This window comes from Medicago sativa, chromosome 8 (genome assembly GCF_051527215.1).
Source record: "Medicago sativa cultivar Bolivia chromosome 8, Bolivia_mono, whole genome shotgun sequence".
Taxonomy (NCBI): domain Eukaryota; kingdom Viridiplantae; phylum Streptophyta; class Magnoliopsida; order Fabales; family Fabaceae; genus Medicago; species Medicago sativa.
Genome location: NC_140756.1, coordinates 88,750,714 through 88,775,435, shown reverse-complemented (window position 1 = coordinate 88,775,435; position 24,722 = coordinate 88,750,714). Strand labels below are relative to the sequence as shown.

The window sequence follows — 24,722 nt, the reverse complement described above, 5'->3', positions numbered from 1 at the left end:
GAATAGAGATAACCTCAAAATCCATTCCACGCTACCTTACATGATTAAAAATTTTAGAGGGGCCAAAGTTGCTGGGGTCCTTTCAATTTCATACATTTCTAAGCTATAGTAACTCAACGTTTATTTCATGAGATCACTATTACACTACAAAAATATAAATAAATAAAATAAAAAACCAGCTCCAAGAGCTTGTTTATGTAGGTTTGGTATTTTCTTGATGATTTCTTGTAAGAACGTTGTGGCCTGTAAAGTTATTAAACTCAATCAAAGTACAACGAACAAGTGTAACTAATTTTTCTAATTACATAAAATGGTTGGCATTGGATTTGTCTCTCCTCGCCCTTTGTAGAAGTCACTTCGTTCTTGCCCTTGAAGAACTTAATTAAAGTACAACTAACAAGTGTACCAATTTTTTTAACAAGAGTCAACTTAATGTGTAAGTAGTTCTCAAGAGAGCCAAATTTGACAAGTAAAATGTGTTCATTCATAAACTCAAACCCTCTAATACTTGAACAAAATTGTACATGAAAAGTCAACACAAACTTGTCAAGTCAAGCAAAGTATAACTAGAGTAAACAAACTAACATGTACTATAGTGACAACTGAAAAAGTGAAAACGACAACTCCAAATTAACCTTGGACTACAAACTACTTCGGTGCTTTACTCAACAGAAAATCTTTCAACACATCCATAACAGAACCAAAATCAGCCTTAACAGACACAGGTGGATTAGCAAAACGACCAATACCAGCAATATTCCCAGAATGATAATCAATCTTACTATCTGCAAATTTCAATCCATGAGCAGTACTAACAACCACAACCCTCTCACTGGCTCCAATAACCCCATTATTCCTGAGTTTAATCAAAGCAGTTAAAGCCACACCAGTATGAGGACAAATAAACATTCCAGTTGAATCAGCAAGTGCCATTGCATCCATCAATTCCTCTTCACTGGCTTCCTCAACAATCCCATCAGAATTCTTCAATGCATAAACAGCTCTATCAATTGAAACAGGATCACCAATCTGAATAGCAGAAGCAAAAGTTGTTTCCGCTTTAATCGCTTTAAACTCTTTCCAACCATTCTTATAATACAAATACAAAGGATTTGCATTTGCAGCTTGTGCACAAACCAGCCTTGGTATCTTATCAACAAGCCCTAAATCTTTACACATTTTGAAACCTTTGTAAAATGCATAAATATTCCCTAAATTTCCACCAGGTACAATCACCCAATCAGGTACCTGCCAATCAAACTGCTGCAAAATCTCAATAGCAGCAGTTTTCTGTCCTTCAATTCGTAAACTATTCAAGGAATTCGCCAAATATATCGGCAATTCAGAAGTAATTTCCCTAATCAGCTTCATACAACCATCAAAATCAGTATCAATACTCAACACCAATGCACCATTTGATACCGGTTGAATCAACTGCGCGGTTGAGATTTTATTCGCTGGTAGGAAAACAATCGAAGGAATTCCAGCTGAAGCGCAATAAGCAGACAGCGCAGCCGATGTATCACCGGTGGAAGCACAACCAACTCCGACCAACGGACGGTTCATTTTCCGGAGGCGATTTACCTGACTAACAAGCACAGTCATTCCAAGATCTTTGAAGCTTCCAGTATGGCTATTACCACAGTGTTTAACCCAAAGATCGTTCATGCCTACAAACTGTTTGCCAAAACGTTCAGCCCAGAAAAGATTAGAGTTACCTTCAAAAGCGCTAACGATATCATCAGGGTGGATTTCTGGTAGGACCCATTCCTTTTTGCTCCATACACCTGAACCGTAAGGCCAAGTGGTTTTCCCCACACGCGAGTCGAAGAGGTTGCGCCAGTACGCGCCGTCGAACTTCGCGAGTGCTTCGATGTCATGGTGGACGTCGAGAAGGCCGCCGGAGTTGCTGCGGTAGACGATTTCGTCGAGGGAGTAGGATTCAGGGGAGTCGAAGGTGGAGTTGAATGGGACGTATTTGGCGGTGAAGTTGTTGGCGGTGGCAGGGTGACGGCGGGCGATGTCTTTGATGTTGTCGGTGGCGAGATCCGGTGATGGAGAGTGGTTGTTGGTGGTAGCGGTGGCGACGGTGAGTGTGCGGCGGTTATGTGTGGGTTTAGGAGCGTTAAAAACGATGGTGGAGAATGAAGGATGAAACAGAGAAGACACAACCATTTTGAATTTATTTTTTTTGTTTTTGAGAAGATTGTTACGATGAGACTGAAGTAATGGGTGGTGGTGTGTTATTGACCAAATTATGCACGTTGTTTTTAGACAACACGTTCAAATCACGAAACCAATGCAACGATGCAGTCAAATCTCCGTCAATTATTAGAGTTATCCCTTTGGTTTTAAATAAGTTGTTTTTTAAAAAGGAGATCCTAACAATTCGTTTATGTCTAAAATTGAAATTTTGAATTATTATGAAGACAAAATTATCAATTTGTATGTTTAACCTCCAAAACTCCCAATTTGGGGAACTTTAAAATTGGGTAAATGAAGCCCTTTAAAACCCTCCAAAACCTTTTCCTTGCTTTTTTAAAACTTGCAAATCATGGTTTCCTTCTCCATAGACCTTTTCCTCCGCTCCCTTCCAAAACCCAACTCGCAAACAAACCTAAAAAGTACGAAATGGATCCAAAACGAAAGTATCGCCAACAAACTTCTTTTCTCATATATTTGACCATAATTTGATAATTCAGTTTATATTTTAAAACTAATGTGATAGTTTTTTTTTTTTATGAAACAAAATTATTATGATAGTTAATTAGGAAGAAATGGACCTGGAGGCTGAAACGAGTATCAGCGACAACTTCTATTTTCCCCTAAAAACATTTCTATTTTAATATTTTAACTTCAATTGAATAATTTTTCAATGACCTTTTCTTTTTGAGGTATTTTTTTAATGAGCGTTGAGAGTAATATAGAGAAAGAGGGAGACACCCCACAATGCAATTTTAGTAGAACAAAATGTTTAGAAAAATACCTGATTTAAAAAAAAAAAATTATCATCCAAACAATTGATTTTACATGGAACAATTTGAATTACCATATCAAATATTTTACCTTAAAAAATCGTCATCCAAACACACAATGATATTGTAATGTGAAAAAACCAACAATCCACAACATATAATACTCACATATACGCGTCGGTATTCGTCGTTTTAAATTACTTTTTGAGATAGAGTAAGTGAATGTTCATTATCACCGTGTATTTATTGAAATTGGACGCCGAGATTTAGGCCAGTCAATCTCTCTCTTTTTTTAGGAATGGAAACAATATTCATTCAAACTAGGGCAAAGCATATTGTTAGTTCAGTCGGATTTTGGGTGAAAAATCCCAATATGAAGCAAACCATGGGCGAGGGTAGGTCACCTATCTCCGTCCACCACTATCGTCGGATTGATTAGTTTCAGTTTATTTGGTTTGTCCGATGGGTCGGACGAGTTGAGTTGGATTACCATTCGGTTCAAAAAATCAACATAATAACAAGATAGAACAACATAGGTGAAGGATTGTATGGTTATCCATGAAAATTTAATGGTCCAGTGATTCAATAACATAGAAAAGCAAGATAATCCATATAAGAGAAAAAAAGAATCAGATCGAATGGAGAATGGTGAATAGTATGATAAGATAAAAAAAATCACGAATCACTAGGAGAAGAAGTGATTGAGAAAGAGCTCCACATCATTATGGGAGGAGAGGAAAAAATATATAACATATTGCAACTATGACCATCAATTAAAGAATTCAAGATAGAAGAGAAGCAGGTTGATGGAGGAAATTAATCTAGGTTGAGAACTGAGATTGTGGCGACGGTTTAGGTTAAGCTATTAACGAAGGAGACAGATAAGGGCGGGGAGAATCAGAAACGATATACTAGAGAGTAGAGCTGTCAAAATGGGTCGGGCCGTATGGGCCGGCCCGAAAGCCCGAATAAAATGCAGGGCCTGGGCTGAAAAATTGGAGCCCGAATTTTTCCAAAGCTTTTTAGCCCGGCCCGTAAAAGCCCGTAACTCGTTCGGGCTACGGGTAGCCCGCCAGCCCGCCAAAAATTCAAGTGGGTTTTTTTTTTTGCATGGTATGTGTGTGTTACTTACTGGACAGCCCAGTAAATCAGCCCCCAAACCTTCAGGATTCCTTGTTTCATAAAATAGCAACACCATCCATGAATCAATGATATTGGCATAGTGAAAACATAAGATGCAAATGAGCAATTGGCTCAAGGGAAAAGCAAACCAGGACATCACTTTCTGTTAATAACTATCTTTTGATATTTCACATATTCTAGACGTTTTTAACTGTTTTAATAGATTAATAATACAAACTGGAAATACCATGTATTTTGTGATTTCAAGTATACAATTGACAAATAAATACTTCTTGTTTTTTTTTTGAAGAATAAATAAATACTTCTTGTTAGTTATTAGACTTGAAAGTAATTGAAAGCTAATATAGAAGTAGCTCTTTCAGATATTACTGCCATCCAATTAACTGACATTTAAGGTGGAGGAACAAAAGTAATGTGGTTCCTCTGTTAAGAATATTCATGAACAGGTGATAAACATGCATCAAAGTTAAAATTTAGACATCCATGCAATTTGAAGTCTATCCCTTTGTCACTGTTTTTGTACAGTTTTGTTTCTTGCATCTGTTCAGCATTTGTTATGCTTTGTGATGCTATTTATTTTAATAAAATTATCTTTTGCTTTTTTTTATAAAAAAAAACTAAAAAATGTTATTTTGTTCAGAATGAAAATAAAATACGGGCCAAGGCTGACCCGTTAGCCCGGGATCCCGTATAGGTTCGAGTTCGGGCCCTATTTTTCCAGCCCATATTTAAACCGGGGCTTTTCAGCCCGGCCCTAAAAAGCACGCTGCCCGATCGGGCCGGGCCGAGCCGCCCGTTTTGACAGCTCTACTAGAGAGAACAGAAAGAATTTAGGTTAAGTTGTGTAACCCTTTTGTTTATTTGTTTGGGTTAGGCTTGGAATAAATTTAGTTTCTTTTAGGATCTGTTTGGAGCGGAGCGGAATAAAACAAAATGGAATGGAGTGGAATGGAAAAGAGGAAAATGAACCTTAAAGAGGAAAATGAAATAGCATAAAAGTGCAGGAACAACGCAAGCGGTGAGAAATTGTGCTGAATAAAAAAAAACGGAAACGAGAAGTAGAAGAAAACATTTAGTGGTGTGAAATAAGGAACAGGGGTCAAAGGATAATTGTATAATTTAGAGACTTCATTCCATCCCATACACCCCAAATTGGGAGGGATGAAAATAAAGGAGAATAATGGAATGGAATGTGTTCCATCATGTCCCACTCCATTCCATTCATATTTTGAGAATCCAAACAATGAAACATTATTTCATACCATTCCATTCCACTCCATTCCACTGAATTCCACCAATCCAAACAGAGCCTTAGTGTGAGACAAGTGAGGTTTGGGCTATATGTAAAATAAACACTGATATTGGACCGGTCGGTTTACGGTACCGATGGACCACTAAATTTGAACCGAACCATCCCATTCCTATCCACCTCAATCCAATTTTTTAACCCATGAGACCCACCCACCCGTTTGAATCCGCCTGATTCGGTTTTCAGTGGGCTAGATTGTCCGGCTTCAGTCAGACGCGACGTTTTTGTCCATCCCTAATTCAAACTAGTATAGTGGATCAGAAACAAAACACACACACAACATCACTAACAATGAAGAAAAAAAAAGTGAGTTCATGAATAAACTCACAATATCCAAGTTAATAGAACAAACAACAAAATGTCTATAAAAATATTGTAACATAAAATGATCAGAATACATATATCTTTGGATCAACAATGTTGGCGACCTAGTCATTGATTTAGTATGCAATTGATCGATGCTAATTTGTCGGTTTGAAACAAACAAATACCGTACTAAGACGAGAAATCAAATATCATCACACAAAGACGATGAATAAAACATGCTACATCAAAACCGAAAATCACAGCAAAAATATGAAAGAAGAACCTGATATATGAAACCCAAAATCACCCTTTTTCATGAATGATCAAAAGAAAGAAAAGTTGGAGAGAAAGTGTAACTTATCTATCTAAAAACTTACCATAATATGAAGCATATGCACTAAATAATTCACCAAACATGCATTGAAAATATATTTTTCATCGACAAAACATGTTTTAACGTGGATTTCTTTTAAATTTGTCAACCATTAAAAAAAATGAATTGAGCTCACATACACCTGCTTAAAATGAATTCATCATCGTAAATTTAACTCGTGCATCTTCAATTTCCATGTATTTGTGCTTACATGAACTTAATTAACGAATTTAGACATGAACTTCAATTCACGAAAGTGGACTTTGGTTTATCTTGTAGAGTAGGACTTTTGATCCCTGCGAACTTAAGATTTGTGGTATGAAAGATGGAGATGTCTTTGAACCGCTGTCTTTCGATCAATAATTTCGATATTCTCTAGAGGAAGTGGTGTACTTGCAAACATTACGACGTTCAAGTCAAACTCTTTGTAATAAAAAATGTATTTTATATTCTAAATCATTTATTCAATAATCAAATTGTTGTTCTTTTTTGATAAAATCACATTGTCGTTATCATCGACATTTAAACTAAAAATAAAATGAATTATTTTTTAATGGTGAATCAAAATTCATAGATATCATTAAGCTATTTACTTATGTAAAACCCTCATCCAATACAATTGTTTAGTTCCTTTAAATAAGGAGAGTTTTATGTCTTGAAGAAAAGTAAGTCCTCCAAAATCCATGTTTCCAGTATCTTTTATTTATTCCGCTTCCTCCTTCCTTTTTTTAGTGTCATATATACCCACCTCTGTTAAACTTTGGCCGTGTTTGGTAACGCCGAGAAGCTAGCTTATAACTTGTTGAATTAGCTTATAAGCTTGTTGGATCAAAACATGATGTGTTTGGTAACAATCTTTTCTCACGAGCTTATAGCTTTTCATGAGAAGTTAATTCAAGTAGCTTTTGAGCTTAAAGCTTATAGCTTTTTATATTCTCTTCCAATTTTACCCTTATTAATTTAAATTTATTAATTTTTTAATAAAAAAACTACCCACATTTATATGTAACCACCCACTTTTTCTTTTAAAAAAAAAAACGTAACTACCCACATCAGTACACGGGTACCATTTCTCATGTTGTAGTTTTTTTATATTTTGTCTGTTCCTTTTCTTATTACCTTGCTATTAATTCATATAATATAATTATAATTTTAAATAAAATATACAATAAATAGTAAAGCAAATGTTTAGTATAAAAAAGTTAATTGAATTCATAAAACACATTTATTATTTTGGAGATGAAAATAATTTGAATATTTAAAAAGACATAAAACACATTTATCATTTTGGAGATGAAAGTAATTTGAATATTTAAAAAGAAATAAATTAAGTAAAAAAAAATTGGATGTATATAATTTATAAAAAAATAAATAAATAACACATGTCCTTTTATGTCATTTTATATGTATTAGCCACTTCAACAACTAATTTTACCAAACACATTATTTTTAACAAGTGAGCTTTTCAGCTATAAGCTACCAGCTATCAGTCATCAGCTATCAGCTAACTTTTTCAGCTATCAGCTAGCTTATCAGTTATCAGCTAGCTTATGACTTGTTTTTACCAAATTGAGCGAGAGGTTAAATTCAAAAAGTTTGAGCAACAGAAAAAAAATAACCGAAGAATGGCGGTTTCGAAAATACGATCAAACGTGTGACTTAAAATGGGAGGAGAAATCGAAATTCATAATTTTGTCGTCCATTTCTCTTTTTTATTATGCGTGCAAAATTGGATTTTGAGCCAAAAAAAAAAATGAAAAGAGCAAACAGCGTTATGTTTATGTTGTGCACACCACGACAACGTTAAAACGCTAGCCAATCGCATTGATCTCCTTCTCTCTGACCCCACCCACCTCATCACTCAGCACTCAGCAACACAAGAAACCTCTTTTTTTTTAAAAAAAAAATAAAAATAAAATTCATTTATTAACAATTCCTAAATCCTTAATAAATATTAAATATTAAATAAATGATTATAAATAAAGAGAAAGAAGAAAAAGCAGCTGAAATGAAATGAAAATAAAACCTTTTATTACCTCATTTCTTTCTTTCTTCAAAAACGAAAAAGGCTTTGAAAAGAGAGAGAAAGAACCAGACACAACAACAAAACAAAACAAAACATAACACAACTATTTCGCTAGCTTCATACCTTTTGTTTTCTTCTTCAGCTTCTAATTTTAGCTTCTTCTTTCTCATAACTCTCTTTCAATTTTCAAAACTTTCTCCGATCTGACTCACTCAGTCCCCTTTTCCGCTCCACTTGGATGAGTTAGTCTATAAGATCGCTCCGCATTAATCGCCATGGTAATTTATTTAATCCTTTCTGTTACGTTTTTTATTCTTTCATTGATTTTCCTTTGACTTTCTCAGCTGCTGCGTTGAATCTCTTGGACTTCGATTTTATTTATTTTATTTTCAAATTTTTTTATTTTTCTTTAGTCCTCTATTTTTAATTTTTTAGAAACGATGTTTATGATTGTCGATCTGTGTATTACTGAAAAATGATTGTGTGAAATTAAGTTTGGTTAATATGAGTTGCTGATGATGGATAAGATTGGGGTTAATTTTGAATTGGAAGTATAAAACTTTGATTTTTGATGGTTTAGATTAGAAGCTGGAGAATACTACTTGATCAATTTAATTATTGACTCTTATGACTAAGTCATTGGAGGGAAGTTGAACATTAGAAGTAGCATGGTACTTCATCCGTCTCATTTTAATTGTCGTTTTAAGGTTGTAAGCGGTTCTTAAGGAAATGATTAGTTTGGGTGATTTCAATGGAAAAACTAGAACTAGTGGAGGGGAATTCAATAAATAAGAGCATATTAATGGGAAAAAAATAATAGGAGTAAATGTTACATTGTTCTTCACCGGAGCAGAATGACGTACCGACCAAGATACTCCAACGCTCAAGTAGTATTGAGGTTTTTCTCGGAATGAGAATGTGTACTTTTTAGGACTAGGTTGCTCCTTTTATAGATTGCTGAGAGTGCCACGTAAGCATAACGGTTAGGTGGTTATGCCCTTTTTCCGGCGCATAGGCTAGGCAACCAGTCGACTATAGTTGGAGGGTCTAAATTGATTCTGGCATCCTGTTCTCTGTTCTGCAGCTCATCACTGGTGAAGGTGGTCCGTAGCTGGACTTATGCACCTCATTGGGCCTTTGACTCCAGTATCGTGCCTTGACTGAGTCCGGAATGATATTGATTCAAAGAGTTGTGCTATTTATTCAAAAAAAGAGCTGTGCTATTTTTTTCCCATGAGATGAATCTCATGAATGTGTGAGAAGAGAGAGAGTTATTTATGGGAACAGAAAAAGTATGAGAGGAAAGAAGCGAGCGAGAGTTATTTATGGTTTTGTACTTCAGTAAGGAAAAACACGTGTCTACATAATATGACCCGGGATAACCGAGTACTCCCTCCGTATTTTATTATATGTCACTTTGGAAATAATATTTGTGTTTTATTATGTGTCACTTTACAATATCAATGTATCATTAATGATTCCTTTCCTATCATACCATTTACTACTCTCTCTACTTTATATTCTTTTAATCTCTTTTTCTCATGTCTTAATAAGGGAGAATTTTGTAAAATCACTCATAATTTCTCTTTCCAATACAAAATGACATTTCTTAATATGTGTGAAAATGTCAAACCAACTTATAATAAAATACGGAGGGAGTAAACAAATAGTGCTAAAGTTACAAATTGCTTTTTGTATCGGCGAGTATTATCCTTGATTTAAATATTAATGATCATAGCATTTGCACTAGAAAAGGAAGGGATGGTATGTTCTTGTCACAGACATTTTGAACTATGTAATAAAGGGAGGATTCTATTCTTGCAAATGCCATGGAATAATTTTTTTCTAATAAATAAACTTAGCATTGGTGATTTGATATCAAGGGAAGAATATAAACTTAGCATTGGTGATTTGATATCAAGGGAAGAATGACAGTAGTCAAATTAAAACGATATTGATATACAGTTGTGCATTCTGCATAGATTTGCATGAAATTGTTCATTCATGGAATCATGGTGGTGTTTCATACTCTAAAAGTTGTAAATATATTGGTAAAATTTAGTTAGGCCAGATTTTATTTATTTTACGCTTGACAGTCAATGCTAGGTCAAAGCTGCATGGTGCCCAGCTCCATGACATTGCTTTGATTGTCTACGGCTTTAACATTTTTTACTTTGTATTGTTGTCTATTTATTTAAATATTTTTTTGGTTTTGTTCTTTCTTCTTTATCATCAATTATTATTCTCTCTGTTAAATAAAAATGAAGTTTAAGTTGTGAGCATACTCCTCTGAACCAAATCTTTAGGGTTGATAATGCCATTTTGCGGCCAGGAGCTCCTATTCATTTCCTATTTTTCTCATTAACAAGTCGATTACATTGCATATATGGATTTAGTAGCTATAGTACTAACTGTAGAAACCTACTTTATCTTCCATTTTACGTTTATCTTTTGGGAACATTAGCTTCAATGAGAAACTGTATAAGTTTTAGCAGATGATATATCTTATTAAATACCTACATATAAAATGTTCATTTTCAAAATTAATCTATTGTCTGTGAATGATTCTGTGGAATATCAGTAGCATTTATCTGAACTAACATGTTTCCTTTGAATCTTCAATATGTTTGTTTTTTGCAGTCTGCACCAGTGAACATAATTGTTGGTTCTCATGTCTGGGTTGAAGATCCATCACTAGCATGGATTGGTGGAGAAGTTACTAAAATCAACGGTGGAGAAGTCCATGTTCGCACTGGAGATGGGAAAACAGTAAGTCAAACTGTCTGTACTGTGTGTGAGAAATCGTTTGCATAGATTCTCTATTCTGTATATTGTTTTTGGGTTTTTGCAACTGTTTATCCAGTACTTCTCTGAGATTCTAGCAGTGTGGGTTGCAACGCTTTTGGGAATTATAAAATAATTTTCTTATACAATGCAATCTTGTTAAATTAGGCCTTTGATGCGTATTTAATATCCTTAGTTACAGAATTTCCAGCTTTGACCTGTAATTAGACAAGAGTGACCAGAACTTGCTGTAATTTTAACACTTTGGAAATCTGGTTGCAGGTTGTCAAAAGTATCTCAAAGGTTTTTCCCAAGGATAATGAAGCCCCACCTGGAGGTGTAGATGACATGACAAAATTGTCATACTTGCATGAACCAGGAGTTCTAAACAACTTGGCAACTAGATATGAGCTTAACGAAATCTATGTAAGATTCTTAGATATCTATTTTTCATTTAATAACAACATTGTTTAAGTTGAGTAAGAGTAGAACTTGTGAGTACTACTACAATCACGCCACTCCTCCATCATCATTGCAGACATATACCGGAAATATCCTGATTGCGATAAACCCTTTTCAAAGGTTGCCACATCTATATGATACCCACATGATGCAACAATACAAAGGAGCTGCATTTGGAGAGTTAAGTCCCCATGTTTTTGCAGTTGCAGATGTTGCATACAGGTGATAGATGTCAATATAATTTTATTTTCATATGTTCTGTATGTATGGTTTTTTTATGACCATGTTTATGTTTTTATTTGTGTTAGGGCAATGATCAATGAGGGAAAAAGCAACTCAATCCTGGTTAGTGGTGAGAGTGGGGCTGGTAAGACAGAGACAACAAAAATGCTTATGCGGTATCTTGCATACCTTGGAGGCCGATCTGGAGTAGAAGGGCGGACAGTTGAACAACAAGTTTTAGAAGTATGATGTAGCAGCGTTTTTTTGTTTTGTTTTGTATGCCCTGTAATTTTTATTATGCACACTACTTTATTACTTTTAGTTCGTTTATATTATTTCATTTTATTTCCGGTTTCGTTAGATATGTAGGATTTTAAAAGAATTGGAAGCTGTTTTCTCATTTTTGCTCCTGTATTTATTACTTTGCAGTCTAATCCAGTTCTTGAAGCATTTGGCAATGCCAAAACAGTGAGAAACAATAATTCAAGGTGAGTGCTGACAGATGCATGAAATATAAAGTAAAATGAAAATTGACATAGAGTAGTTGGGCCAAGTGATCGTGACAATGTTATTTCATAGAAGAATTGAGATATACCAGTTCAGTTAGTCATTGGCTAAAATCTATTAACTCTTAGAATTGTGGGTTCTATTTGCCAGCAATATGTTGTTCTAATCACTACACAATAGAAAAACATTGTTTACTTGTTGAAATTTGATTTGATATAAGATGTATATTTCACGTTCCTCATTATTTTGGGATGCAGTCGTTTTGGTAAATTTGTTGAGATACAATTTGACAACAAGGGAAGGATTTCTGGGGCAGCTATACGAACTTATCTACTCGAGAGGTCCCGTGTTTGTCAAGTTTCAGATCCGGAGAGAAATTACCACTGTTTTTACCTTCTTTGTGCAGCACCAGCTGAGGTAAAAGTATTCTATAGTTATAGTCTCCTCTATCTTTGTCACAAAGATCGGGTTCTATATTAATATTTCACGTGTGTTGATGATAACTCTTTATTCTTCAGGAAAGAGAGAAGTTTAAGCTGGGTAATCCTAGCTCCTTCCATTACCTAAACCAATCCAACTGCTATGGGCTCGATGGAGTGGATGATGCAGAAGAATATCTTGCAACTCGAAGAGCAATGGATGTTGTTGGAATCAGTGAGGAGGAGCAGGTTACTCTTCCGGAATCCTTCTTTAACAAAATGGAATTTATTTTGATGTTGTTTTAATGATATATCCCTATATTTCAGGATGCAATTTTTAGGGTTGTAGCAGCAGTCTTGCACCTTGGAAATATTGAATTTGCAAAAGGAGAGGAAATTGATTCTTCTGTCCTTAAGGATGAGAAGTCTAGGTTCCATCTTAATACGACTGCTGAGCTTCTCAAGTATGGCCAACATAATCCTTCTATGCATTACTGTATAATGGTTTTGTTGATATTCTGTATATTTTACCATGGAATTATTGTAGGTGTGATGCTAAGAGCTTGGAAGACGCACTGATCCAGCGTGTCATGGTAACGCCTGAGGAGGTTATTACAAGAACACTTGATCCTGTTGCAGCTCTCGGCAGCAGGGATGCATTAGCTAAAACTATGTATTCTCGTTTGTTTGACTGGTAATGAACCTTAAGCACCACATTTATGTATATTATTGCAAGTCATTTATAGATTCTCTTTCTTGCAACATGTTCAAAGAAAGAAAAAACTAATGAAAATATATATAGTGAGTTATGTGATTGGATCGTAAATTTTCGAAATAAAAATTTCCTTTCTTCAAGGTTTCATATTCTGACAAATTCTCATTATTGCTTTCAGGCTTGTGGAGAAGATTAACAATTCAATTGGGCAAGATCCAACTTCAAAATCTATCATTGGAGTTCTTGATATCTATGGGTTTGAAAGTTTTAAGTTTAACAGGTAAGTAAATGATTTCATCTAGATTTATGGTCTATTACTTCAGTATTTAGTCTTGTATCTGATAAATTTCGCTTTCATAGTTTTGAGCAGTTCTGTATTAATTTTACAAATGAGAAGCTACAGCAACATTTTAATCAGGTATGTTAGTTTCTTGTAAAATTTATGATTTTATATTCTATAATATTTTCTCCCACATAATTGAGTTTTTTTTTTTTTACTGAATGGTTGCAGCATGTCTTCAAAATGGAACAAGAAGAATACACCAAAGAAGAAATCGATTGGAGTTACATAGAGTTCGTTGACAACCAAGATGTTTTGGATCTAATTGAGAAGGTATTTCAGTATTGCTTGCTGATTGCCTCATGACCAACTACAAGTATAGAATGTGTTTTCTCAAAATGTATAGCCTATCAAATCAAATGTTATTGTCGGGAAATACTTGCTTTCGTTATATAAACACTTCCTCTATTTCCTAAACAATAAATTCAGGTAATGATGATTTTAATATTAATTATTTTGCAGAAACCTGGAGGAATAATTTCACTTCTTGATGAAGCCTGGTATGCATTTGCCAGCCGTTTCATTGTTAATCTAGTATTGCTTTTAAGTTTGATAGAAACAAGATGCATTGTCTTTTCTGATGCTACTTTCTTTACTATCTTAGTTTTATGATTGTATGCTATTGCCAGTTTTTTTTAATGTAGGATAGATGCAAGACTTAATATCTGGCATTACTTGAACTCATGTTAGCCTTGTTGTGTGAAACAGCATGTTTCCTAAGTCTACGCATGAAACATTTGCTCAGAAGTTGTACCAGACATTCAAAAACAACAAGCGCTTTATCAAACCAAAACTTTCTCGAACTAATTTCACAATATCTCATTATGCTGGAGAGGTATTTTTGCTCTTTTTTTTTATCGCATGTTTCCTTTCATGACCTTATATTTATGCATTTATTTAATTATTTATCTATTAAACTGTTGCTTTAATATTTTGTTTGCCTTGTTTTTGACTATTACTCCTTTGTCCAGGTGACATATCAGGCTGATATGTTTCTGGACAAAAACAAGGATTATGTGGTGGCAGAACATCAGGATCTGTTGATAGCCTCAAAATGCTCCTTTGTGGCAGGTCTATTCCCCCCCTCTCCAGAAGAGTCTTCAAAATCATCAAAGTTCTCTTCAATAGGATCTCGCTTTAAGGTATTAATTTATACCATTCCTTTTCTGAGCTCTATTGTGTTTCGTTATTATACAATCTTTGTGACTTTCCTAGTTCCTACCTCAAGTTCATAGTAAATGACACATTTCTGAAAAATGCAGTCACAACTTCAGTCGTTGATGGAGACTCTAAGTTCAACAGAACCTCACTATATTAGATGCGTGAAGCCGAATAATGTTCTCAAGCCTGCTATTTTTGAAAATGTCAATATTATCCAACAACTGCGCTGTGGTGTGAGTATATATCAACTCTTCTTGTCTGCATTAACTTTACATAATTGAGCATGAAATGAAAATATCTTTGGCATGTGTTTACATTTGATAACTGTTTGTCTCATTGTTATTTGCTTTAGGGTGTTCTAGAGGCAATTAGAATCAGTTGTGCTGGATATCCTACAAGACGGACCTTTTATGAATTTCTCAACCGATTTGGTGTTCTTGCCCCTGAAGTTCTGGATGGAAAGTAAAGCTCATCTCCTTGTTTGGCTGTTTTTATATTTGAATAAAAAAATGACTTTAGTTTTCATGCAAACTTATGTCTCGTATTTCTGTTATCTAGAGCAGTTATTATTTTATCAATGGGTTATTGGCTTCTTTTGCTTTCTTGCTGTGCTTTTTTATTTGTTAATTGTTTTGTTCCTTTTCAGCTACGATGACAAGGTTGCATGCCAAATGATCCTGGGTAAAATGGGTATGAAAGGCTATCAGGTGATTCAGTTCTCCTTATAAATTTGATATGCTGGTGATTATGCATGGGAGGGTCAATTTTATAGGAGAGGATCAGCATATGTATACCAATCTTTGAATTGTTCGTTACAGAAATGCTAATAACACACTGTTTCTCACATACCATTATTGGAGGAATGTTGTGCGGTTCCCAATATATAACTTGGGTCCAGTATCTATTTGGTGTGTGGCCCATATAAAATTCACCTTAGAAATAGAGAGTACATTTGAAAGAGTGTGTTCCCATTAGTCTTTATCTTATAATACATACATGATAGTCGCCTCTTTCAAGCACATCTACAGCCATACTTACTTATCCAATTAACAAGAACCGTGGCATGATGTTGAATTAAAGCGCATGATGTTGAGTTAAAGCATTAAGCTTACTTACATGACTGATGAGGCTTGTGGAGCTTTTGGAGGGACCTATGCTATTGAATAATTAATATAGACTACCCCAGTGAAAAAGTTTATAAATACATCAACTAGACAGACATATTAGCTTATAGGCGTATCTTAATGTTTGAATTTTGAACCATTCTGTAGTCTCTCCATAATTTCTATAGGACTTACAGTGACTCCTGAAGGGAAAATCTGCTTCATTTTTTATTTCATGACTATTACCATTTTCATCTAGTATTTTGGCGAACAATGAAGTCATGCAAGATTTTTGATGGGTTACCCAGATAGGAAAGACAAAGGTTTTCCTAAGAGCGGGCCAGATGGCTGAGTTGGATGCAAGAAGATCTGAAGTCCTTGGAAATGCTGCTAGAATCATCCAGAGGCAAACACGTACCCATATTGCACGAAAGGAATTCATTGAATTGCGTCGAGCTGCAATTAGTTTGCAATCTAATTTACGAGGTACCCCTAATCTTCTCTTTTCATGCTTGCTTTTTGTTGCAACCTTCTTTAGTGGTTTGTGATATTATGAAGCCTAAGTCCATCAAATATGAAAGTTATTTGCATAAAAATTAAGTCTTTTTTCTTTGCTTATTAAGCCTATGGCATATTTATCCCCAGTTGCTTTGGTGTTTTAATTTGTAGCATTCTAGAACCCATGCAGCACTAAATTAGTTTGGATTTTCTCACAAAATAGGTTTCCTTCTAATGATATGGTCTGTATAAACTAGTTTCCTTAATGTGATGCCTTTCAATGACAACTAGGAATATTGGCCCGGAAGCTTTATGAGAAGTTGCGACGTGAAGCTGCAGCTCTGAAAATAGAAAAGAACTTCAAAGGATACATTGCAAGGAAATCTTACTTAAAAGTACGATCATCTGCAACCATATTACAGACAGGTTTAAGGGCTATGAAGGCTCGTGATGAATTTAGATTTAGAAAGCAAACAAAGGCTGCAATTCGAATTCAGGTGCTCTTGTTGATCTTCTTAGTTTGTTAATTTGTGAAGAGGAAATCATGCAATCTTTTACCTGCTTTAACGATTTTTCCTGTTTGTCTTTTCAGGCCCATTTTCGTCGCAAAATTGCATATTCATATTATAAAAGATTGCAAAAGGCTGCAGTTGTTACTCAGTGTGGTTGGAGGAGCAGGGTTGCTAGAAAGGAACTTAGAATGCTTAAAATGGTTTGGATGATGCTCTCTTTCACGATTCTTGTGTAAAAAATGCACTACGTCTTGCTTTATCTGCTAATGGAGTGATATTTTGTTTCATTGCATCCAGGCTGCAAGAGATACAGGGGCTCTTAAAGAAGCAAAAGACAAACTAGAAAAGCGTGTTGAAGAACTTACATGGCGTTTGCAAATCGAGAAGCGTTTGAGAGTTAGTTCATTATCAAATATTCAAATACATCTACTGCCCTTTTAATGACCGACATAATTTTTCAACTTTTAGTAGCATAGACTTATATGACTTTGAACTGATTACAGACTGATTTGGAAGAGGAAAAGGCTCAAGAGGTTGCCAAGTTACGCGATGCTTTACATGCAATGCAAATACAAGTTGAAGAAGCAAATGCCAAGGTCATCAAAGAGCGCGAGGCAGCACAGAAAGCTATTCAAGATGCACCTCCAGTTATTAAAGAGACTCCTGTTATAATTGAAGATACCGAAAAGATTAATTCTTTACTGGCTGAAGTCAATAATTTGAAGGTATGTAATCTTTGATTATATTAAATCATCCAATGAGTGCCCGTGCCTTTTTTTTCTTAACCTTTAACTTTGACTCTGATTGATTCTCTTAAATTAATGTTCAAGGGATCCTTGGATTTCATTACATCTTTTCAAAGATACTGATTCGTTAATTAATTATATATCTTGGAGAAGTTGCACTTACATCCCTTCAGGCCTGCTTGAAAGACACACATGTCCCCTTTATATTTAATAAACACTCACCACCCTTTTTTGTTCAACTCCAGATTTGGTGAGTGTTTGTTCAAAAAATAGAAGGGTGTGTTTGTATCATATAAGCAGACTTTGAGGGGAAAAGAGTGCAATTTTCTCTTAATTATACATGATTTAATGCTGATAGCCCATATCCTGCAAGAAAGTGGGATATCTACCTTTTCTGTTACGTACAATCATTGATAGTAGGATTGGAATATTGGATAGTATTGATATTGTAACCATTGAATCGCTTTCTGAACGTAGAAAAGACAGTCTAAGAAAAAAAGTTACCATTAATTGTTGTGTGCAGTACGATTAGCAACATAGTACTTATTAAGTCCCATTGTTTAATGCCTGATCCAGGAATCACTGTTATTGGAAAGAGAGGCTAAAGAAGAAGCCAAAAGAGCTCAGGCTGAGACTGAAGCCAGAAGTACGGAGCTGTTTAAAAAGGTCGAGGATTCTGACCGTAAAGCGGATCAACTCCAAGAATTGGTTCAGAGGTTAGTAATGTTTGAGGAGTAAAAAGAGCTCTATAGTTATGAGTAATAGTTTCACTGTGCTTATATACAAATCTATTGCTTATAAGAAAAATACAAATCCATCAAATTTCTAAATGAAAGAACTGACCAGTAAAGTATTAGATTAGATATAACACATTTATCCGCTTTCACCTAATAGCTTAAACTTTTGAGATGTTTAATTCATTACATGGTATAATGGTATTTACTATTTGTGTCTCTATGACCAAGTTCTTTTGAGATTAAGTACAAGCTTTGTGAGCCTCTTCACTTTATCTGTGTCAAGCTCAAAGGTCTCTTGCTTGAGAACGTGTTTGATATAAAACCATGATTCACGTGCTTTCATCTAACCGTGTTAGCTTTTGGGATATGTTGAGAGTTCCACATTGAATGAGATATGACCTGAAAATGTGTATATAAGTGAGGGCAGTCCTCACCTTACGAGCCGGATCCAAGCCCATTTAACAGGATATATACATATTGTTCAAATCCTAAATGCATCAAATTTTATTTTAACTTATATTCTTTGATTTTTCTATCCTTTAAATCTTCAATGCACCCAACAATTACTACTAGTCTACTACTCCCTCTATTCCAAAATAAGTGTCATTTTAGCAACAAAAATGCCAACATTTATTACTTCATTCCAATTCTACCTCAAATTTACAGTGTTGTGTGCACAATTTCCATGTCATTACACTCTACTGTGCATTTATGACAATAACTAATACTCAATAGTTTGTAATGACCACTTTTAAAATTGTTACACTCATTTATTATTTTTCTTAATCTCTGTCAACAAACCTTAGTCCACACATATTTTTGGGGCAGCGGATGTACCATATTTTCCTTTCATTTGTCCACTCATGTAATTGTGTGCCTTTGGATGAGCAATCAAGTTTTTATGTTTCTCCTCTCCCCGTTAATAACCATATATACCTTTGTTAATATAAATGCAATTAAATTTTTAAAATAACTCCATACAATGCAGATTGGAGGAAAAAATTTCCAATTCAGAGTCAGAAAATCAAGTTCTTCGCCAGCAAGCATTGGCTGTATCACCAACTGCAAAAGCTCTTGCTGCAAGACCTAGATCAGTCATTATTCAGGTAAGAAAACATTCATGTGGTCATTGCAAAACTATGGTATATGAAGAGGGACTCACAATGAGATTTTGTGCATGATATGCAGAGGACACCAGAAAACGGAAATGCTCTGAACGGTGAAGCAAAAACTGGATCAGTAAGAGGACACTTATTTTTTTCTGAATATATATCAACAACTCATTTTTGTAATGAGCCATTTTGTTTAATTTGTTAAATTCTTACCTTCCGTATATCTTAGGATATGACTCTTGCTCTATCCAATGTACGTGAGCCTGAATCTGAAGGAAAGCCACAGAAATCTCTCAATGACAAACAACAAGTGAGTGGCTACATAGATGTACTTAACAATATTAATATGTGATACATGCTTTAAATTGAATTTTCAATCTAACTATATTGCCCTTCATTTTCTTGTTCATTCCTATTTAAATTTCACTTTTTGGTTCAGGAAAACCAGGACGTGTTGATCAAATGCATATCACAAGATTTGGGATTTTCTGAGGGCAAACCTATTGCTGCATGCGTCATATATAAATGCCTTCTACACTGGAGGTCATTTGAAGTTGAAAGAACAACTGTCTTTGACCGTATCATTCAAACAATAGCTTCAGCTGTTGAGGTAACACAACACTTTTGGAATACTTGTATTGATATTCACGATGTAGTGCTTTTGCAATTCATCAATTTTTGAAATGCCCAAAATATTTTACCAACACTGTTCTGCATCATTGAAGGCCCAGGATAATACTGATGTATTAGCCTATTGGTTGTCTAATACATCTACTTTATTGATGCTGCTCCAACGCACCCTCAAAGCAAGTGGAGCTGCTAGCTTAACACCACAACGCCGAAGAACAGCATCATCTTCTCTGTTTGGAAGAATGTCTCAAGTAAGAATGCCTATCCTTTCTGAATAAATTGCATCACTTTATGTAGGGTTCATTTATATTCTTACAGTCTGATATTGATTGCCTTTTGTGATTTTAGGGACTAAGGGGATCTCCACAGAGTTCTGGATTGCCATTTATAAATGGCCGAGGTCTTAGTAGACTCGATGGTTTACGGCAAGTAGAGGCAAAATATCCGGCACTTTTGTTTAAGCAACAGCTTACTGCCTTCCTTGAGAAATTATATGGAATGATACGAGACAACCTGAAAAAAGAGATATCCCCATTACTTGGACTGTGTATACAGGTAAAAAAATACTGTACATGTTTTTGGGGGAAATGGAAATCCAAATTTTGAGAAATTCCCATTGGTTAAGGGGCTTTTGCAATGAATCTATCATACTTGGATTTTAATTGAATGTCATATATGAGGGCAATCCTCACCTCACAAGCCGGTTTGTGGGGTTGTGTACTTGTGTTAGAGCCCTACCTCAAATTCGAAGATACCTGTACAATAATCATAACCTATCTTTATTGAAATTAAACAAAAGACAAATTATTTATAGAGACCCTCAAACACAGGAAATTCATAGAGGAGGCACACTGTCTGTAGCGGTTGAAAAATAAACTTTTCCCTTTTTGCATGTTAAATCAGAAAACAATTCATAGAAAGGAAAAGTTTTCTTCTGTTAATTCCACCTGGACAATCTTCTTCTGTAATGTTAAGTTTTATTTTATGTTACAAGTAATCCCTAAATCACTAGTGGGTACTTGTGCATATTCTTTCACTTTTCTATATGCAGCAGTGACGAGTGTTAAGATACCCAGTAATCGACGAGTTTAATTATCTGGTTGTATACATTTGTTCATTTTATTTTATAATAAAACAACTGCAGGCTCCAAGGACCTCTCGTCAAGGTTTAGTAAAAGGGCGCTCACATGCTAACGCGGTTGCTCAGCAAGCTTTAATAGCTCATTGGCAAAGTATTGTGAAAAGCTTGAACAACTCTCTAAAGATAATGAAAGCAAACTACGTGAGTTTCCCTTTCAGTTTCTGCATTTCCGTTATCTGAGTTTGATCTTAACCTGTTTGAAATGGTTTAACAGGCACCTCCTTTCTTGGTCCGCAAGGTGTTCACCCAAATATTCTCATTCATCGATGTTCAATTATTCAACAGGTAACCTCTTTCTCTCACTTTGCATTTCATGTCCTATTGAAGAATGCAGGCTTTTTGATGGACTTGATCTGGTCATTACTTGCAGTCTTCTGCTGCGTCGCGAGTGTTGTTCGTTCAGCAACGGGGAGTATGTGAAGACAGGTTTGGCTGAATTAGAACAATGGTGCATCGAGGCAACAGAGGAGGTTAGCACCAAACAACTAGTTCAGATTGTTTACTTTTCAATTTTACGATTTTTACCTCAATATATGGTGTACAGTACACTGGCTCGGCGTGGGAGGAGCTGAAACATATCAGGCAGGCAGTTGGATTCCTGGTAACATTCACAGCTTTCATACAAATTCAAATTCAACTCAGTATCGGTATCTATTGCGTAAATGACCGGCACTCATTTGTCTGTTTCAGGTGATACATCAAAAACCAAAGAAGTCCCTGAATGAAATAACTAAGGAACTTTGTCCAGTGAGTGCCTTCTCTCTTTCTATTAACTATTCATGAGCTTAAAATTTGCTCTGATTTTATTACTAAGTATAACATTTTGGCGTTGCAGGGTCTCAGCATACAACAGTTATACAGGATAAGTACAATGTACTGGGATGACAAATACGGAACTCACAGTGTGTCTACGGAGGTAAGTTAACATTGCTAACTTTTATGTTGATGACTTTGTGTCATTAATCTCTTTGTAATATTACTACGGTTGAATTGCACATCTTTTGTACAATTCCCAAGCTGGGAACACCTGCAATGTGATAAACCTCAAAACAAAGTAGCTGATAATTCCATGGATTACGCAGGTTACAACAACCATGAGAGCTATGGTTGCCGAGGACTCTACTAATGCTGTCAGCACTTCTTTCCTATTAGATGATGACTCAAGGTATAGTATCAGTTCAGGAAACAGTCTAATATTTCTTTGATTGTCTTTGACTTCTTCGTATCATTTGTCTTTAACCTTTGAATATGGGTGCAGCATTCCATTTTCGGTGGATGACATCTCCAAATCCATGCAAGAAGTAGAAGTTGCTGATGTGGATCCTCCTCCGTTGATACGTGAGAACTCAGGGTTTGGTTTCTTACTAGCTCGCTCGGAGTAATACACAAATAATCGTTGATTATGCCTCTATCGCTCTACTTACGGGTATCCCCAGGTCACTGCACAAAGATGCATGTGCCAAGTTGTGCATATAATTTTATTGTCCTCACATGTATAGTATATTTTCGCTAACTCAGGCTTCTATTATTGGTGAGTTGCCTGGGTTAATTCATTATTACCCTTCAAGTTTCATCAACGCGAGGGGTTTTGTTAAGAAGCCATGTCGCAAGGCACGTGACAAATGGCGATCATAGGTACAGCCATACAGGTTGTTGTCCAGCTGTTGTTGTCACACCTGCTCAAGGTTTTGTTTTTTGTTCTCATTTTAGGTTTGCGAGTCTTATACATGGGTGCAATTAGTTACTCCATGTATTTTATAGCGCATATTTATTTGATGTGGTTGCTATTTGTATTTGGTTGTGCAATTTTTTTTATTAAACCTAAGTTTTTTTTGAACAGCTGAGTTATAATGAGATGACTCAGTGCACCTGTACAGACGTGTGATCATTTATTTGAATTCCATTTATATTTTTTTTAACTGTATCTCGTAATATTCAACAATATCTACAATTTGTATTACAAGTATCCATTTTAAGGAGTGCTTGCATGAAAAAAATAAAAAGAGAAATATGCATTTACAAGTTCACCTACCAAATTTGAATTCTTAGCACCATGGATTAGTTCAAACAAATACAACATCATCCAGAACAAATGACATGGATATTAATTGAGTAAGTCAATCAGATCTCCCAAGAACAGTATTGTTGAACTCTCCATCACTTGACCTTGGTGATTGATCCATTTGACCTTGTTCAAGAGTTATCTCTGATTTAATTTTTTCCTTAAGCATTACTTCCAACAAAAAACTTCCTCCATTCCATACTGAAGCAGCAACCTTAAGTATTTGGAAGATTACATGCAATTCATATGACAGGAATATGGGGACAGCCAGTGCCATGGTTGCAATGGTAAATATGCCTTGTAGAAAAATGTACATTAGCATGCGATTTTGATCCCCAAGTAACCCCACTTAGGCGCCACCATATATTGTTTGCTTTCTTTGCTTTTTTTGAGAGTAGTGAAAGATTGAAGTCAACAATGAGAAAGAAAAGTGAAGTGCATAGTTTGAAATTTTAAGCTTCTTCAGAATGCTATTGAAACAGTATCAGTTATAAATTTGTGTACTTTGAGAGAGGGATAACATCTATAATTACCTGTAGGAAGTCATGACTTCAGGATCTCTTAAAAGCCTTTGTCGGCGTAAGACATTGACAATGAGGAAGTATAGAACCTGCCACAGAATGTAAGCTACTAAGAGAACCAGAAACAGCCATGTCCAGAGATAGGATTTATCTTCAACATAAGGCCATGTAGCTCTTTGAAGAGATCCCTCTGGATGCAAAGCTTCAAAGGTAGCAGGATTCCACCATCTGATGGTAAAGAAAACAATTCCTGGAAAGAACAATAGCATTAAAGCTATAATGAAATCCAAAATGGAACCAATAATGAACATAAAGTTGGCATTTTTTTTTTTTTTGTGGTGGCCGAGGTTTTTACCCCGGACCTTGCATATATTATGCATTGTCCTTACCAACTGAGCTAAATGAACATAAAGTTGGCATATCTATAACAAGCAATATTATTACAAAGTACCATTTCATGGAAACCAGCATCATATGCACATTAAAACATATATATACCCAACATACTACTCTGGATAAAAAGCAGATATACCTAATACCCAAAATTTGACCATTGAAGTTAAATACCAACAGCTATCACAGCAGAAGTATACAGTTTTGCAAAAATTCATTTTTTTTGCATGTTGGAACAAAAACAGAAACTGTAAAAAGGAAGGTCCAATCAGTTTATATACCAGGTAAGAGATGGAGAAGAACACTAATAAAATTATTGTTTCAGCAATTTTTTTAATAAAAAAATGAAAGAAATGATTAACTTGTGCACATTTTGATAAATAAAGGATTTAAACGGGACAAAAAAAAGATAAAGACCAATATGTTACAACTAAATAAGATAGATAACTTCTAGCATACTTTTGCCTAATTTTACTTTTCCTTCCATGATTAAAAAAAGTTGTAGGAAAAAGAACTATATGGTTG

At 35.1% G+C, this 24,722-nt stretch overlaps 2 protein-coding genes and 1 long non-coding RNA gene across 4 annotated transcripts in view; 1 reads left to right on the top strand and 2 right to left on the bottom strand.

Moving 5' to 3' along the window:
• Positions 1 to 461: 461 nt before the first annotated feature.
• Positions 462 to 2,216, bottom strand: LOC146902963 (threonine synthase 1, chloroplastic-like). Its single transcript, XM_085731436.1, has one exon. It carries the CDS (start codon positions 2,173 to 2,175, stop codon positions 649 to 651), a length of 1,527 nt encoding a protein of 508 aa, XP_085587562.1. The 5' UTR covers positions 2,176 to 2,216; the 3' UTR covers positions 462 to 648.
• A 5,975-nt stretch (positions 2,217 to 8,191) lies between these two features.
• Positions 8,192 to 24,722, top strand: part of LOC146902959 (myosin-17-like) — a 30,704-nt gene continuing 14,173 nt past the window's right edge. The window contains exons 1-39 of one of the 2 annotated variants that reach the window (XM_085731428.1): positions 8,192 to 8,410; positions 10,773 to 10,901; positions 11,199 to 11,342; positions 11,455 to 11,600; positions 11,687 to 11,843; positions 12,030 to 12,088; positions 12,365 to 12,524; positions 12,626 to 12,775; positions 12,854 to 12,990; positions 13,074 to 13,220; positions 13,420 to 13,521; positions 13,602 to 13,659; positions 13,753 to 13,854; positions 14,044 to 14,081; positions 14,290 to 14,416; positions 14,553 to 14,723; positions 14,844 to 14,975; positions 15,095 to 15,204; positions 15,389 to 15,449; positions 16,154 to 16,331; positions 16,635 to 16,840; positions 16,936 to 17,055; positions 17,153 to 17,251; positions 17,359 to 17,580; positions 18,178 to 18,317; positions 19,327 to 19,444; positions 19,527 to 19,577; positions 19,680 to 19,760; positions 19,890 to 20,060; positions 20,176 to 20,331; positions 20,429 to 20,635; positions 21,225 to 21,362; positions 21,436 to 21,506; positions 21,592 to 21,691; positions 21,766 to 21,822; positions 21,912 to 21,968; positions 22,057 to 22,137; positions 22,304 to 22,386; positions 22,480 to 23,140. In XM_085731428.1, coding sequence (XP_085587554.1) covers positions 8,408 to 8,410; positions 10,773 to 10,901; positions 11,199 to 11,342; positions 11,455 to 11,600; positions 11,687 to 11,843; positions 12,030 to 12,088; positions 12,365 to 12,524; positions 12,626 to 12,775; positions 12,854 to 12,990; positions 13,074 to 13,220; positions 13,420 to 13,521; positions 13,602 to 13,659; positions 13,753 to 13,854; positions 14,044 to 14,081; positions 14,290 to 14,416; positions 14,553 to 14,723; positions 14,844 to 14,975; positions 15,095 to 15,204; positions 15,389 to 15,449; positions 16,154 to 16,331; positions 16,635 to 16,840; positions 16,936 to 17,055; positions 17,153 to 17,251; positions 17,359 to 17,580; positions 18,178 to 18,317; positions 19,327 to 19,444; positions 19,527 to 19,577; positions 19,680 to 19,760; positions 19,890 to 20,060; positions 20,176 to 20,331; positions 20,429 to 20,635; positions 21,225 to 21,362; positions 21,436 to 21,506; positions 21,592 to 21,691; positions 21,766 to 21,822; positions 21,912 to 21,968; positions 22,057 to 22,137; positions 22,304 to 22,386; positions 22,480 to 22,603 — 4,593 coding nt within the window. In that variant the 5' untranslated portion in view covers positions 8,192 to 8,407 and the 3' untranslated portion in view covers positions 22,604 to 23,140. Of the gene's footprint in view, positions 8,411 to 10,772; positions 10,902 to 11,198; positions 11,343 to 11,454; positions 11,601 to 11,686; positions 11,844 to 12,029; positions 12,089 to 12,364; positions 12,525 to 12,625; positions 12,776 to 12,853; positions 12,991 to 13,073; positions 13,221 to 13,419; positions 13,522 to 13,601; positions 13,660 to 13,752; positions 13,855 to 14,043; positions 14,082 to 14,289; positions 14,417 to 14,552; positions 14,724 to 14,843; positions 14,976 to 15,094; positions 15,205 to 15,388; positions 15,450 to 16,153; positions 16,332 to 16,634; positions 16,841 to 16,935; positions 17,056 to 17,152; positions 17,252 to 17,358; positions 17,581 to 18,177; positions 18,318 to 19,326; positions 19,445 to 19,526; positions 19,578 to 19,679; positions 19,761 to 19,889; positions 20,061 to 20,175; positions 20,332 to 20,428; positions 20,636 to 21,224; positions 21,363 to 21,435; positions 21,507 to 21,591; positions 21,692 to 21,765; positions 21,823 to 21,911; positions 21,969 to 22,056; positions 22,138 to 22,303; positions 22,387 to 22,479; positions 23,141 to 24,722 lie in introns of those variants that run through there. The other variant, XM_085731429.1, reaches the window with a different exon arrangement.
• On the bottom strand, positions 23,110 to 24,054 carry LOC146902962 (uncharacterized). Its single transcript, XR_015021112.1, has 2 exons — positions 23,817 to 24,054; positions 23,110 to 23,665 (listed from the first exon to the last, which is right to left on the bottom strand). It is a non-coding gene; the product is annotated as an uncharacterized LOC146902962 (long non-coding RNA).

What these genes read in the sequence shown, in the direction of transcription:
- LOC146902963 (XM_085731436.1), bottom strand. Translation starts at nt 2,175, where the DNA reads ATGGTTGTGTCTTCTCTGTTTCATCCTTCATTCTCCACCATCGTTTTT.